Below are 14,587 nucleotides of genomic sequence, written 5' to 3' on the forward strand. Positions count from 1 at the left end.
TCTCCTAAATATAATCTTTTCTCTATCCCGATTACTCTGACTCCTGAATTTTTGAATAGTTTCCTAATCAGTCTTTTGGCCTCCAGCCTCTCTTGTTTCTCCAGTCCCTCCCCTGAACCGCTACCCACATTAACAGTCCCACCTGGCCCATGAGCCTACTCTGTTTCCTCATCTGTGAAGAGGAGTATGTGGAAGTCATCTGCCCTGGCAGCAGGGAGTGTTTTGTCACCGGTGCAAATATAAAGCAGATCAACTTTGAGTGGTTTTATTATTGTGTTTAAATTCCCTGCAGACAATGCACCCCTTTTTGCCTACACCTGCCTGGCCAGCTGTTCTCATCCGCTTCTCCTTGGCATGAAACTGGAGACATGATCTGCCCTATAGAGAGCTGCTGTGTGCTATGCTTAGTCATTCAGTCATGTCAGCTCCTTTGTCCATGGGGATTCTTCAGGCAAGAATACTGGAGTGGGTTGCCATGCCGTCCTCCAGGGGATCTTCCCAACCCAGGGATCAAACCCAGGTCTCCTGCATTGCAGGCAGATTCTTTACCATCTGAGCCATCAGGGAAGCTACGAAGGTTAAATGAAACAATACTTGCTGGGAACTTAGCCCAGGCCCCTGCACATGGTGAGCATTTGGTCCTTGAAAATCACTATGGATGCTGATTGCAGCCATGAAATTAAAAGACGCTTGCTCCTTGGAAGGAAAGTTATGACCAACCTAGATAGCATGTTAAAAAGCAGAGACATTCCTTTGCCAACCAAGGTCCATCTAGTCAAGGCTATGGTTTTTCCAGTGGTCATGTATGGATGTGAGAAAGTTGATCGCCGAAGAATTGATGCTTTTGAACTGTGGTGTTGGAGAAGACTCTTGAGAGTCCCTTGGACTGCAAGGAGATCCAACCAGTCCATTCTAAAGGAGATCAATCCTGGGTGTTCATTGGAAGGACTGATGCTAAAGCTGAAACTCCAATACTTTGGCCACCTCATGCAAAGAGTTGACTCATTGGAAAAGACTCTGATGCTGGGAGGAATTGGGAGTTGGAGGAGAAGGGGACGACAGAGGATGAGATGGCGGGATGGCATCACCGACTCGATGGACAAGAGTTTGAGTGAACTCCAGGAGTTGGTAATGGACAGGGAGGCCTGGCATGCTGTGATTCACGGGGTCGCAAAGAGTCGGACACGACTGAGCGACTGAACTGAACTGAACTGAACCACGATTAATAATAACGTTATTATTGATTCCGTATCCCCTCTGTGATTCCCGTGTCTGTAAAACCTTTTCTGCCTGGCCTCAGTCACTCCTTCCCATCCTCCTGAATTCCACACTCTTGGCAGCAAACTGTTGACCCTGCCTTCACCCCACCAAGTTCTTCCATGTTCCCCTACCTTTGTAAGTGCCCTTTACTCAGCCAGGAATGTCCCCCTTCTTCTCTGTGGGTTCATCATTTAAGATCCTGCCCACAGTCAGGCTTTCTGTGACACCTTCCTCAAATTATCCAGACAAAAAGGATGCCTCCTCCTGCTAAGGACCCAGGCCTTCTGTTCCTATCTCCTCTTAAAACCCGGCCTGGCTGGAGTTCCTGGAAGAGAGAGACTCTATGTGCTTATTTTGGTGATCAAATTTGTAACCACAGTCACCAAAATCGTGCTGTAATACTGAATACTTCTGGACGTTTTGCTTATTTTGTTTGATTTTATTGGAAGGAATGAACAAATGAATGAATGAGAATAGTTTAACTTCACCTAGACCTAGCAAACGGAGAAGGCAATGGCAGCCCACTCCAGTACTGTTGCCTGGAAAATCCCATGGACGGAGGAGCCTGGTGGGCTGCAGTCCATGGGGTCGCTGGGAGTCGGACACGACTGAGCGACTTCACTTTCACTTTTCATTTTCATGCTTTGGAGAAGGAAATGGCAACCCACTCCAGTGTTCTTGCCTGGAGAATCCCAGGGATGGGGGAGCCTGGTGGACTGCCGTCTATGGGGTCGCACAGAGTCGGACACGACTGAAGCAACTTAGCAGCAGCAGCAGACCTAGCAAAAAGTTTGGGTAGTGATAGTGTTGGTCATTTGGGGCAAGCTAATATTGGACTCTTCTTTCCATGCGCCAAGAAAAATATTACCTAACAATAGAGAACTTGTCATCCTAAGGAACTGAACTCAGTAACTAAAGGAAAGCCTATATTTAAGAGCAGGGAACGTGTGAAGCAGGTCAACTCTGTCTTCGCAGCTGTCCCTGAGAGGGCGCTGTTCCCAAATCAAACCTCCAGAGGCCGGGAATGAAATACCAGAGCGTTCCCACAGAGCTCAGCATCCCTCCCTTCGCATACAGCGAGCGGTCGCGGGTCCCCAGTGGGGCCACTGCCCACAAACATGGCGGCGCCCTGCTCAGCTTCTCCCCGCTGGGGCCGCAGGGCAGCGCCAGCCTTGCCAGTACTCGGGGACTTCCTCCGCGATCCGGCTTCCTGCACGGCTGGCATTTAAACCCGCGCCTGGGGCTGCGGGCTGCGGCTGCAGATGCTGAGCTGTCCGCGGGCTGGGCAGCGCCGCCGCCTCCTCTGAGCCTCCAGGGCGGGCGGGAGCAGATTCAAAGCATCCCTTAACTGCACCCAAGCCGAAGTGGGAGAGAGCTGGGGGAGACCGGGCGACCCGGCATCTGACATTTTAATTGCAGGTTTGACTTTTTTCCCGAGATCGCAGCTCTCCCGCCCAACCCAGATATTTTTCCTCTCTCCGGCCTTGGTTGCTGGATGAAGCCGGGGCTAGGCTTGGTCCCAGGAGCAGGGGAAGAGCGCGTTCGCGGTCCCACGCCGTCGACCCGGGGACCCCCGAGCCCTGCGTCCTGGCCATGGTGCGGCTGAGCCCGGCGCTCCGGTGAGGCGGCGGCGAGGTCGGGAGCCCGGCGGGCCCTCCCTGCGGGACACCTTCCCCAAGGACCTGGGGTCGCCGACTCCACGCCCTCCTGCTGGGGCTGCGCACCGGGGGCGAGCAGGCGAGCGGTGGCCGCGATGTTCAGCTGGCTGCGCTCCGACGACCGCCGGAGGAAGGACCCCGAGGTCTTCCAGACCGTGAGCGATGGGCTCAAGAAACTCTACAGGACCAAGCTGCTGCCTCTGGAAGAGCACTATCGCTTCCACGAGTTTCACTCTCCTGCCCTGGAGGATGCCGATTTCGACAACAAGCCCATGGTGCTGCTGGTGGGCCAGTACTCCACCGGGAAAACCACCTTCATCAGGTGAGCCAGCCAGGGTCCCCAAGCAGCCCACCCAGCTGCCCAGCGTTAGACCCTCTGCTCACTCCCGTTGTCCCTCCTGGGGACAAGAGATAAGTCTTCACTTGAAATCTCTAAAGAAATCCTTGTGTGGGGGTTGTCCAAAACTTACCCAATAATTTCATTGGATGGTCCCTTGCTCCATCCTACCTAGCACCTTTCCACTGCACTCAGCCCATGAAGTGTAAAGTTCAGAGCTATCCCTATGCTACCCATTTTATGGATGGTGAAACTGAAACCCAGGAGGCACAAGTGAGATGTATCCTGGTCACAAGAATACCTTAGGCTGGTGGGGGTGTCTGACACCCTCTCCTTGTAGGGACATGCACTTGATGGTCAGGACCACTTCCCTTGCCTTCTAAAAGCTTCAGTCACTCACATGGGGGCTTTACAGTTGCAGCTGAGGAGGTGGACCAGGAAGCCCGCTTGTCCTTCTTTTATCAGTTTCCTTTTCCAATCAGAGCTCCTTACAAATATCTCTTGGCGACTGGAGACAAGCAGTGTCTAGAGGCAGAATGCTATTTTGTTTCCTGTTGATCTTCGTGGCTCAGTAATCATATTAAAGTCTTTTGGAGGTGGACAGAATATTGGCCACTGTCTCATCCAGCTCCTTGACTTGGCAGGCAAGATAACTGAGGCGTAGAGAGGTTAAATGAATTGTCCAAAGCCATATAACAGGATGGGAGGCTGACCTGGGATGCGGTCCTAGATGCTTGGGAGGAGATGGTTGGCTCAGTGCCTGTAACTTTGAGGGTGAGTCATCCATCCCCTTGAATTACAGAATCCTCGGGCTGTAGGGATCCTCAGGAAGTCAGCTGTCCACCCGGCCTTCAAGAGAAGTCCACTTATTGTCCACCAGAGTGATAAGGACCTTTCGTATCTTTAGAAGACAGGCTTCTCTCCAGCCCTCAGGCCACATAGCCTTCAAGGCCAGACCATCTTCCTTGGCCTCATTCACACATTCACAGGCCTGAAAGCTGTTGAGGGTGCTCTGTGTTGAGTGGCCCTCTGTGTTGAGAGTCAGGCTCATAGAAAGTGGTGATGGGTTCAGTTCCCCTCCACCCCCGCAGAGTCAATGGTGCTCATCTCCTATGGAAGATTTCAAAGCAGGGATGCTCTTGTTTCCATTCATTGACCTGCAACATGCAAAGCTCTGTGCTTCATTTGGTGAGGAGAGCAGAAAAGTTCATAGTCTAGTTCCTGATTTTCTAGATTCAAATTTACCCTAGTGCTAAGCTTTTAACACAAGCCTTCTGGGAGCAGGGCACACACTATATTAACATGACATGTCTGAACGGGACATCAGCTGAGTTTTTCCTTGTGGGGTGGACAGCCTTGGATTAACTCAGCTTGAGAGGCTGAGTGATTTCAGAAGTTGGGTACCCAGGGGGATTGTTGGCTTTTGGAGGTCTTATATTGTTAGAACTGCAAGGACCCTTGCAAAGAATCTAATTCATTGCTTCTTAACTTTTCAAAAAGTCTGTGAACCCATCTTTACAAAAAAGTACCTACATCCCAAATTTACATATAATTTTGGGAGTCCAAGCCTTGGACCTTAGGGCAAGAACCCCTGATCTAATCCATCTCCCTTTTTTTTGTTAAACACCCATTGCTGCCAAAGACACTTCAGAGCCTCCTGGTTCTGTGCAAGGTTTCCTTTGTAATATGCATCTTCCACCTGGCCCCATGGGAAGCACAGGCCATTTACAGATGGCTCCTGCCCATCACGTGGCCTTCGCCAGCCCTCTGGCCACACCTTGGTTATAATTCCCAGTAGGTTGTTTAGAACTTCTTCCTGTGGCACCAGCACTTACTGCTTAGTTCCCTAGGGCCTTGCGCGGGGGTCTCTGCTACAGGAGCTCCCAGTAGACATTTGCAGAATGGGAGGGGAGGTGGGGAGAAGCCAACATCCCCGAGGGCAAGATCCCAGAACAGCAGACGTGTTTAAGTGCCTCTTGTCTGAGACACTCTCCTGGCTTTGCCTGAGTCATGCTGGCTGTTAACTGGGTCTAAGAAAGTGGCAGAGCTGAATTGCTATAGATTACTCCTTATCTGAGGGAGACAGGAAGCCCGGGAGAGGCAGAGCCCTCCTCTTTCTTATCCTCTGAGTACAAGCATTTTCCCTCCCCACTCATGTCAGTAACCGAATTTAGCTCGTGCATCAAAAGCTGTCTCCCTTTGAGAGAGAGGATCCCAGCAGGGGAGGAGGGGTGGCAGCACAGGGAAGGCCTCCAAAACCAAATTACATATTTTCCTTTCTTCTCATTAAATTCACTAAACAGTAATTTTTTTAAAAAAACTGGAAAATGCAGACAAGAGTAAATTTGAGGAAGACAAAAAAATGCCCCATCATCATCCTACAACTCAGGGGAAACCATTTTAAATATTTTATATATAGTTCAGTTCAGTCGCTCAGTCGTGTCCAACTCTTTGCGACCCCATGGACTGCAGCACGCCTGGCATCCCTGTCCATCACCAATTCCTGGAGCTTACTCAAACTCATGTCCACTGCCCTGCCAATGCAGGAGACATAAGAGACTCGGGTTCGATCTCTGGGTGGGGAAGATCCCCTGGAGGAGGACATAGCAACCCACTCCAGTATTCTTGACTGGGAAATCCCCATGGACAGAGGAGCCTGGTGGGCTGCAGTCCATGGGGTGGCAAAGAGTTGGATACAATTGAAGCAACTTAGCACATATATATGGTGTATGTATATAATATATGTATATATGTATATAATACATATTATGTCTTTCCAGTATTTTTAGCTATTTTATAACACAGTTGAGATCACGCCATAATATAATTTTGTATGTGGATTTATTTCACTTATAGCATGAACATTTCCCAAGTAAAATTTTAAATCTCTGTAAGCATTAATTTTAAGAGCTGCATGATATTTCACTGTATGCATATGCAGTTACTCATTTAACCAATCTACTTCTTTTGAATATTTAAAATGTTTCTAATTTTATTTTGTGCTATTATTGTAGGATCAATCTGACTATCTCTGTGCATAATACTTTTCCACGTATTAGGCTGTTTTCTCAGAGATTCCCAGAAGTGAAATCACTAGGCCAAAGGTTGTACAGAGTTTTGGTTTGTTTGTTTGTTTAATTTTTTCTGACTTTTTAATCTTGGTAGTAAGAGTCACATTTTTGAGTTGCTTTTAAAAAGAGTCAGTTGATACCACACCCCTTCCCCAAAGCAAAGAAGGTTACACTTGGGGTGACTAGGAGGGCCTGGGTGCAGAATCCAGCCTGCCTTCACAGCTGCACCCTCTCCCATCCCCGCTTCTTGCCTTGGTACGGCCATTCACATCTTGTATTCCAGCCTGAACCTGAGAGGGACCCTTCCCTTGGAAATAAAGACTTGCCTCTTCATCCCCTGGCCCTTGGCCTTCTGTCTCCTAGTGTCCATCTCCTTTCAGTTACATTTCCTTGCCTCAGGGTCTATTTCTTGTCTCAGGAAGAACATGCAGAAAAGGACATTCTTCTAATAACTAATTAATGTGCTATGATCTCTGCCTGAAACAACTTCACTGGCCTAAGGCCCAGCAACCCAGGGTAATAAAATAAACAATAAATTGGCCGGGTGGCTGCTTCCTCCAACACAGGCTGCCTCTTCCTAGTACAGTAGCTCTGTGTCCTTCTGGTCTGGCAGCCTCTCCTCCCGCCTCTGCTGTTTTTCTCGCTTCATTCTTCCTCACTCTGGCCTGCAACCTCAAGTCCCTCCTCCTTTACACCGTTTGGCCCCCTGGTCACAGAGATGAATGGCTGCCTGCCCAGGGGCTGTAAGGCCCAGGATCCCAAGGCCTCAAAGAGGGCCTCTCTGGCCTGTGGCCACGCTGTAGCAGAGGACCTGGGGCTTTGGGTGTGGGGCTCGGGGCTGCTGGAGCTGAGTGGTCTGGGTCTCCACAGGGAGAGCTCAGCTAGTCTTGAGCATCTCCCAGCCCTTCTATAGCTTGACAGCCTCTACAATATGAACAGGCGCATGGTGGGGAGGGGGCCAGGTGGCTACTCTGCTGGTCCTTTCGACCTCCTCCTTTTTCAGGGGGCTCTTTGCATCCTCCTATAAAGGTGACTCAGCATTTGCCTGTGGTTGTACCCTCTCTCATCACCTCTCTGGCATCTCTGCTGCCCAGGACTCATAGCAGCATCACACCCAGAAAGGATGATTCTCTAATAAGTTGAAGGGCTAGTGAAGGGGCCCCTTTCCACTCCAGTAGACCCACTGTCCTCTGCCAGGCCATCCTGCTAGCCACAGCCCTGGCAGCTCCTCACTCCTGTCACCCGTCTGAGGTCCATGGACATTCTTTTCCTGATCTGCTAGTCCATAAGTGAGACTAGGTGGACATCTGCCTGCCTCTTACAAGGCCTGAGTGTTACTCAGGGGGCAGAGGGCAGAGCACTGGTCTACCTCCTGATGTCTGGCTTAAGATCTGTCTTGAGAGTCAGGCACAAGCTGGAATCAAGATTGCCGGGAGAAATATCAATAACCTCAGATATGCAGATGACACCACCCTTATGGCAGAAAGTGAAGACGAACTAAAGAGCCTCTTGATGAAAGTGATAGAGGAGAGTGAAAAAGTTGGCTTAAAACTCAACATTCAAAAAACGAAGATCATGGCATCCGGTCCCATCATGTCATGGCAAATAGATGGGGAAACAATGGAAATAGTGACAGGCTTTATTTTTTGGGGCTCCAAAATCACTGCAGGTGGTGACTGCAGGCGTGAAATTAAAAGATGCTTGCTCCCTGGAAGAAAAGCTATGACCAACCTAGATAGCATTAAAAAGCAGAGACATCACTTTGCCAACAAAGATCCATCTAGTCAAAGCTATGGTTTTTCCAGTAGTCGTGTATGGATGTGAGTGTTGGACTATAAAGAAAGCTGAGCACTGAAGAATTGATGCTTTTGAACTATGGTGTTGGAGAAGACTCTTGAGAGTCCCTTGGACTGCAAGGAGGTCAAACCAGTCAATCCTAAAGGAAATCAGTCCTGAATATTCATTGGAAGGACTGATGCTGTAACTGAAGCTCCAATACTTTGGCCACCTGATGTGAAGAACTGACTCATTGGAAAAGACCCTGGTGCTAGGAAAGATTGAAGGCAGGAGGAGAAGGAGACAACAGAAGATGAGATGGTTGGATGGCATCACCAACTCGATGGACGTGAGTTCAAGTGAGCTCCGGGAGTTGGTGATGGACAGGGAAGCCTGGCATGCTGCAGTCCATGGGGTTGCAAAGAGTCGGACATGACTGAGTGACTGAACGGGACTGAACTGAGAGTCAGGTGTGGAGATCACTGGGAGAAGGACCTCTGGGGAAGGGCTCATCCCACTCCCACTGATAGGAGAATGCAGCCACAGGAAGAACATGGGAAGCTCAGCAGAACCCAGGCTCCACCCATTCCAACCCTTCCTTATTAGGAAGGGTTAGGGTAAACTCCAGGAGTTGGTGATGGACAGGGAGGCCTGGCGTGCTGCGATTCATGGGGTCGCAAAGAGTCGGACACAACTGAGAGACTGAACTGAACTGAACTGAAGCTTTCTGAACCTCAGCATCCTTATCACTAACATGCAAATGATGGCAACCACCTCATAGGGTTATTTAGGCCAGCGTGTGTCAGGGGCGGTTAGGCAAAGCAAGGCTAGTAGGAGGTCTGGCTACTGGTCTCATTTGTGCTTGGGTCCCTTTGTCCCCTGGTAGAGGTTGCTGTGCACCAGGGACAGTGGTGACCGCTCCATAAAGCAAAGAGCTGACTCAGACCTCAACTCAGCCATTGAGTCACCCATCTCTTACCTCACTTTGTGTCTTTGGGGTGGTTTACAGTCTCCCTGAAACCCTATGAGGCCAACCGGACAAGTAGTATTGTCTTGACCCCATTTTAAAGCTGAAGTACACAAGGTTTAAAGAGACCAAAGATACAGATATATAATGCAAATAGGGTTCCCTGGTGGCTCAGACGATAAAGAATCTGCCTGTAATGCAGGAGACCTGGGTTTGATCCCTGGGTTGGGAAGATCCCCTGGAGAAGGGAATGGCAACCCACTCCGATATTCTTGCCTGGAGAATTCCATAGAAAAAGGAGCCTGGTGGACTACAGTCCATGGGGTCAAAACGAGCTGGACATAACTGAGCAGCTAACACTACTAACCTAACACAAATACCTGTAGCAAGGCAGAAAGTGATGTATGCCTTTAGTGTCAACCTCACGATATGCAAATTAAGAGCTATGTGGATTTTCACGGAGGTGTAAGGACCCTGGGTTTGGAGTCCATCCAGGCAGAAATGCACTGGGTACTTACAGACACGTGTTTTCTCTAATTATTATCTGTGCCAATGTGAGCCCATGTCTGGGGTAGCCATTGCTCTTCCAAAACTCATGTGTGTCTTTGCAAAACCTTTGCTCTGCCCCTCTGGGCTAGTAAGAAACCCAGGATTAGCCCCACTTTATAAAAACTGGGGAAACTGAGGCAGTGGGCTCTGGAGGGACTTGTCCAAGGTCACATCTGCAGTGAAGCAGCCACCCATCAAGGAGTATTCCCTAACTGAGCTGAGGCATCGGGTCCAGTCCAGCCCGGCCTCGGGCAACATTGCTGGTGGCCCCGGTCCCTCTGTTCCCCGCCCTGGGTGCTGTCCAAACAGCAGGGAGGGTTGGCCCCACCGTTGCAGAGGCAGGGGCCCCAGAAGCAGACTAGATTGATTCTTGACTACACCTCACCCTGAGTGCTCAGGTGCCAGTAAAACAAGCCACAGGCTTAGATTGCCAGCCAAGAAGGACACTGAAAAATGAGGGACATGATGTTAGGAAACAGTTTGCTTAGGAAAAATAGTCCTCATGGGAAAAACCGGAATTGCATTTGTCTTCCTTGTATCCATTTTATTTCTTTTACATTGGATGGCAAGTCGGGGAGACACCCAAACCTTCTCTGCTCTTTGGGCCTCTGAATATTTGTATTTGGCCCTGAATGGGGGCAGTCTCCATCTCCATTTGCTCACCTGCAAAACTGAAATAATTCAGCCATCCTGCAGCACTTCCAGAACCGACTGAGTGGAATAATTCAGGGAAGGGGCACAGAAGACCACCTGGCTCACAGTGGGTGCTCTGCCCGCCAGCTCCTCTTTGTTTTCATGCTTCCCCATCTCCGCTGCTCCCACCCGGGCCTGAATTAACTTTTCTTTTTTTACCCTGCCGTGGGAACGTCTTTGCCTGGCAACAGAGGCGATCTGTATCTCTCCTCATAGAGAAAGCAGCCATGAGAGCCCTCAATAGGTTTTCCTTTCTGGACATAGTGCTGGCTTTGTTAAGGGGGCCCTCGGGGCTGCAGGTCATACCCAAATGTCCCTGAGAATTTACCCAGCCCCAGACTCTCTGCTTGGCTTGAGTGCGTCCCTGGATTTGCTTTGGGATTCACTGAACTCTGTGTTTCTCCAGACCCATATGTGGTCAGCAAATCCCGTGTCATGTGGTTTTAGCCGAAGGGCTCTTGCTGGGCCGCTTGAGGCTCTGGAAACATCCCAGGAAGTGGCCCTGGCTATGGTGGGGAGCATCACCCTTTGTTCCACCCCATGGAGCCCACCAGGCTCCTCTGTCCATGGGATTCTCTGGACAAGAATACTGGAGTGGGTTGCCATTCCCTTCTGTAGGGTATCTTCCTGACCCAGGATTCTCCTGTATTGCAGACAGATTGTTTACCATCTGATCCTGCAACAGATAGTTTGATCTTTGGGATGGTGATCTGGATGTGGGTACTGGTTTATGCGCTTACTGTCTATAACTAATTTAACCCTCAGAACACCTAGTGAGAAGGATTTACCTATAAGGCCCATTTGATGGTAAGGGTTATAGTGCTCACATCAGAGGAAACGTGAGATGAAACGATATGATTCATGGACAGTCTGGAACACTGTCTGGCACAAGTGCGTAATAAATCACAACAATGACCTCCCATTTTATAGAGGAAAGTGCCGAGGTTCACAGAGGTCGAGAACCTCCTGAAGGTTAGAGAAACCAGGTCTGCTGTCCCCAGGCCCTGAGGCTCCCCGCCTCTCTCCTGAGGCTCTGAAGGAGAAGGTGTGCTTGAGAAAGAGGAAACCCTGTCCACAGGCCGCTGGGGTGATACATTCTCATCACAACCCAGCTTTCAGAATGGACCTCTGATGGGAGGAAATCCTGTCTTCATACCCAGATGTTGGAGGGAGATGAGGGGCTTCACCAACCTAAAACTGCTGGTGTAGGTGGGTGGCCCCCAGGCAGCATCTCCTCCTGGCAGCTCACCTGCTAGCTCCTTGGGGAGCAAGCCCCGTGGCAACTGAACTGCCCTGGAAGCACGGAGTAAACTAACAGCTCAGAACACACTGAGATGCCCATGAGCTGGAAGAAACCCCAGCCAGTTTCCCTGGCTGCCGCCTGCTGGGCAGAGAGTGGGCATGGGGCTAGGGGCTGGTGGTGGTGGCCAAAAGCATTTCCTTAGGGTAGAGACAGTTGAAGAGCAAAGGATTTGGTGTTAGGCTGATAAGAGTTTGGGTTCCTGCTCCACTATTAGCTCTTTAACATGGAGGAAGCCCCATAACCCCTCAAAGCCTTGGGTTCCTCAATACAGCTGTCCCTCGTTCCTTGGTACCCACAGAGCGCTGGTTTCAGGACCCCACCCCCCTTGCAGATGCTCAAGCCCCGGCAAGTATAAAATGGCACAGCACAGCAGACCCTCCAGATCCATGGGGTCCACATTCAACAGTTAGTTGTGTTCTCAGATGTGGAAGACTTGGATACAGAGACCCCCAACTGCAGCTACTAGGGCTGCCAGATGGAGCTACATTCTTGAGTGATGAGGGTGATGTCTGCCATGGACGTGCTATTGTCAGTGGTGCTGTCGGCATAATGACAGTGTCCAGAGCAGGTTGTCAACCCCGGCTGCAATTAGAATCAACAAGGGAGTTCCTGAAAAAGACCAGTGGTCAGGGCCCCATCCTGGACCAGCGGGTCAGAACCCCTGGGCTGGACCCAGCACTGTTAGCTGAAGCTCCACAGGCTCCATGTGCAGTGGCTGAGACCCACTGGCCCAGGAGTTCCCAGGCTCCCTTCCCGACCAGCAGTGTCTGATTTGCCATCTCTTCTCCTAAGGGATCCTTGACTTTTCCCTCTGGGCATGAACATGGCCCCTTAAGGTTTTAGGGGGAGGGTCTTGGCACACGCTGAGGGCTCACCCAAGGGTCTCTGTTTGTTGGGCACCCCACCCCTTAGCTTCTTGTCCATCATGGCCCCTGGGACTCTCCTCTGGCTAGTCCCAACCCAGGGCAGCACTGGACTCCTCTGCCCGCAGTCCAGCCTTAAGCAATTTGGGCTCAAAGCTGTTCTGAGCTCCTGCCAAAGAGTCCAGTTTTCCTTCCAGTTTGTTCTCTTCATTCTCTGGCTCACCTTGTGCTCCAAAGGGGGCTGTGGAGAAGGGCGGTGGCCTCAGGCTCTCAATGCTCAGGCCTGGAGGAGAGCAAAGAAAAACACATATGCCCTGGGGCCACAGCCTGGTGGCTGTGCTAGAGGATGGGACTGAAAGTCTAGGGTGGGATGGAGATCCTCTTTTCCTAGTGTACCCCTCACTTTCTATCATGTATGAGCTATCTTTACATTAAATGACTGGCTAAGCAGATCAATAACCACCTATGGCCAGCCAGCAGAGCCTCGGGGTGGTCTAATTCTAACCACACCTGTGTACAGGTACTTTGGCAGACTCCCATTAGCTGTGAAGTCCACAATATTCTGTGTAGAAATCAGTTTCAAGCCATGCTTTATTTCTGAGCCCAAACCTTGCTTGTCCCACCCACCCCTCCGCATCATGGAGGCAAAAAGAAATGGACCAAGAACAGATTTGATATTTTAAGTTCAACTGAAGTCCCACTTCCTCCCAAAGGTCTTTGGATTCCGCATCCGTGAAGATCTCTCCCTGCCATGAAATTCCTTGCTCTGTATCTGCCCCTCCACGTGACTCACCCCAGAATCTGCCTTGCTGTGGGTGGGCAGTGTTGATCTGCCCACAGCATCCCGGCATTATGACTGTGCTCCCTTCCACCAGGTATCTCCTGGAACAGGATTTCCCAGGCATGAGGATTGGGCCCGAGCCGACCACTGACTCCTTCATTTCGGTGATGCAAGGCGAGGTGGAGGGCATCATCCCCGGAAATGCCCTGGTGGTGGATCCTAAGAAACCTTTCAGGAAACTGAACGCCTTTGGCAATGCCTTCTTGAACAGGTGGGTACAGTGGGAATGCACGCATCCTGGGTGCTCTCTTTTCTTCTTGGGGCATGAAAGGGCAGGGCAGGGTCTTGGGAGACCCTGTATCTTTTCCAGACCTGGAATCTCTCTTGATTGTCCCTTTCTTAGTGGGAATAAAACCACCATTGAGTCTTCCATATTCTTGGAATATGGATATGATTCTTGGGATATAGAAGCTGCTAACACTGGCCTGATTTCTCCTGATCAAGTTGGGGGAGGGATCCAACTAGTTAAATCCCATCTCTAATCCGTACCTCTCTCCAGGAAAAGCAGAGAGGGCTGCCCTCTGTAGTTCCCAGCTTTTGCCTATCCTATGGAAGGGTTTTTCAGCCAGCTAGAAGGAGGCAGAGGAAGATTCCTCCTGTTTTGGACATTGTTTTTACTTGGTGGCAGGGACCCTGACTTAAGGTAGAAGCCCTGGCTTTGATCACTGTCCCTCATATTAAACTATGTGACCTTGGACAAGTCCCTTCCCCTGAGACAAGTCAGCCTGTAAACACCAGGGTCACTGGGTCAATTTGAGTGGAAGAAGCTCTAGTGGCTGCTCCGCAAGCTGAACTAGGGCCTTCCTGTTACTCTGCTTACCTAGAGTGCAGGCTAATGCCCTGATCAGGCTTATAATGTAGGTTCACACCACAATTTTGCATGCATATTGCATTAAAAAAATTTTTTAAGCTCCTTTCTATAATTGAAGGCATTCAGAGTAAAGGTAAAGACTATGGGCTTTGGGTTAAGAACCCATCCAATAGCACCATGCTCTTAGATAGATTACCTAACTGGGCTGTGTCTCACTTTTCCCGTCTGTAAAATAGGATGAGAGTAAATGTCCTCTTCCAAGGCAAGAGGACTGTGAGAAAGTTGGCATTTGACACAGATATTCAATGATGAGTGAAGTCACATGCAAAGGGTTAAAAAAAGGACATTTCAGGCAGAGAAAACTGAAAAAAATGTGTGTATATATATATGTGTGTGTGTGTGTGTTTATATATAAGCAGAGAGGATTCAAAGAACATGACTTAATGCAGGAACACTGT

General features: G+C 50.0%; 1 protein-coding gene across 1 annotated transcript in view; it reads left to right on the forward strand.

Moving 5' to 3' along the window:
* Positions 1-2,340: 2,340 nt before the first annotated feature.
* The window catches only part of EHD3 (EH domain containing 3), a 29,459-nt gene continuing 17,212 nt past the window's right edge, over positions 2,341-14,587 (forward strand). Inside the window, exons 1-2 of the mRNA XM_055400568.2 lie at positions 2,341-3,240; positions 13,353-13,529. Coding sequence (XP_055256543.2) covers positions 3,014-3,240; positions 13,353-13,529 — 404 coding nt within the window. The 5' untranslated portion in view covers positions 2,341-3,013. The remainder of the gene's footprint in view (positions 3,241-13,352; positions 13,530-14,587) is intronic.

Source organism: Moschus berezovskii, chromosome 11, assembly GCF_049115385.1.
Source record: "Moschus berezovskii isolate FMDL1 chromosome 11, NW_MosBer_1.0, whole genome shotgun sequence".
Taxonomy (NCBI): domain Eukaryota; kingdom Metazoa; phylum Chordata; class Mammalia; order Artiodactyla; family Moschidae; genus Moschus; species Moschus berezovskii.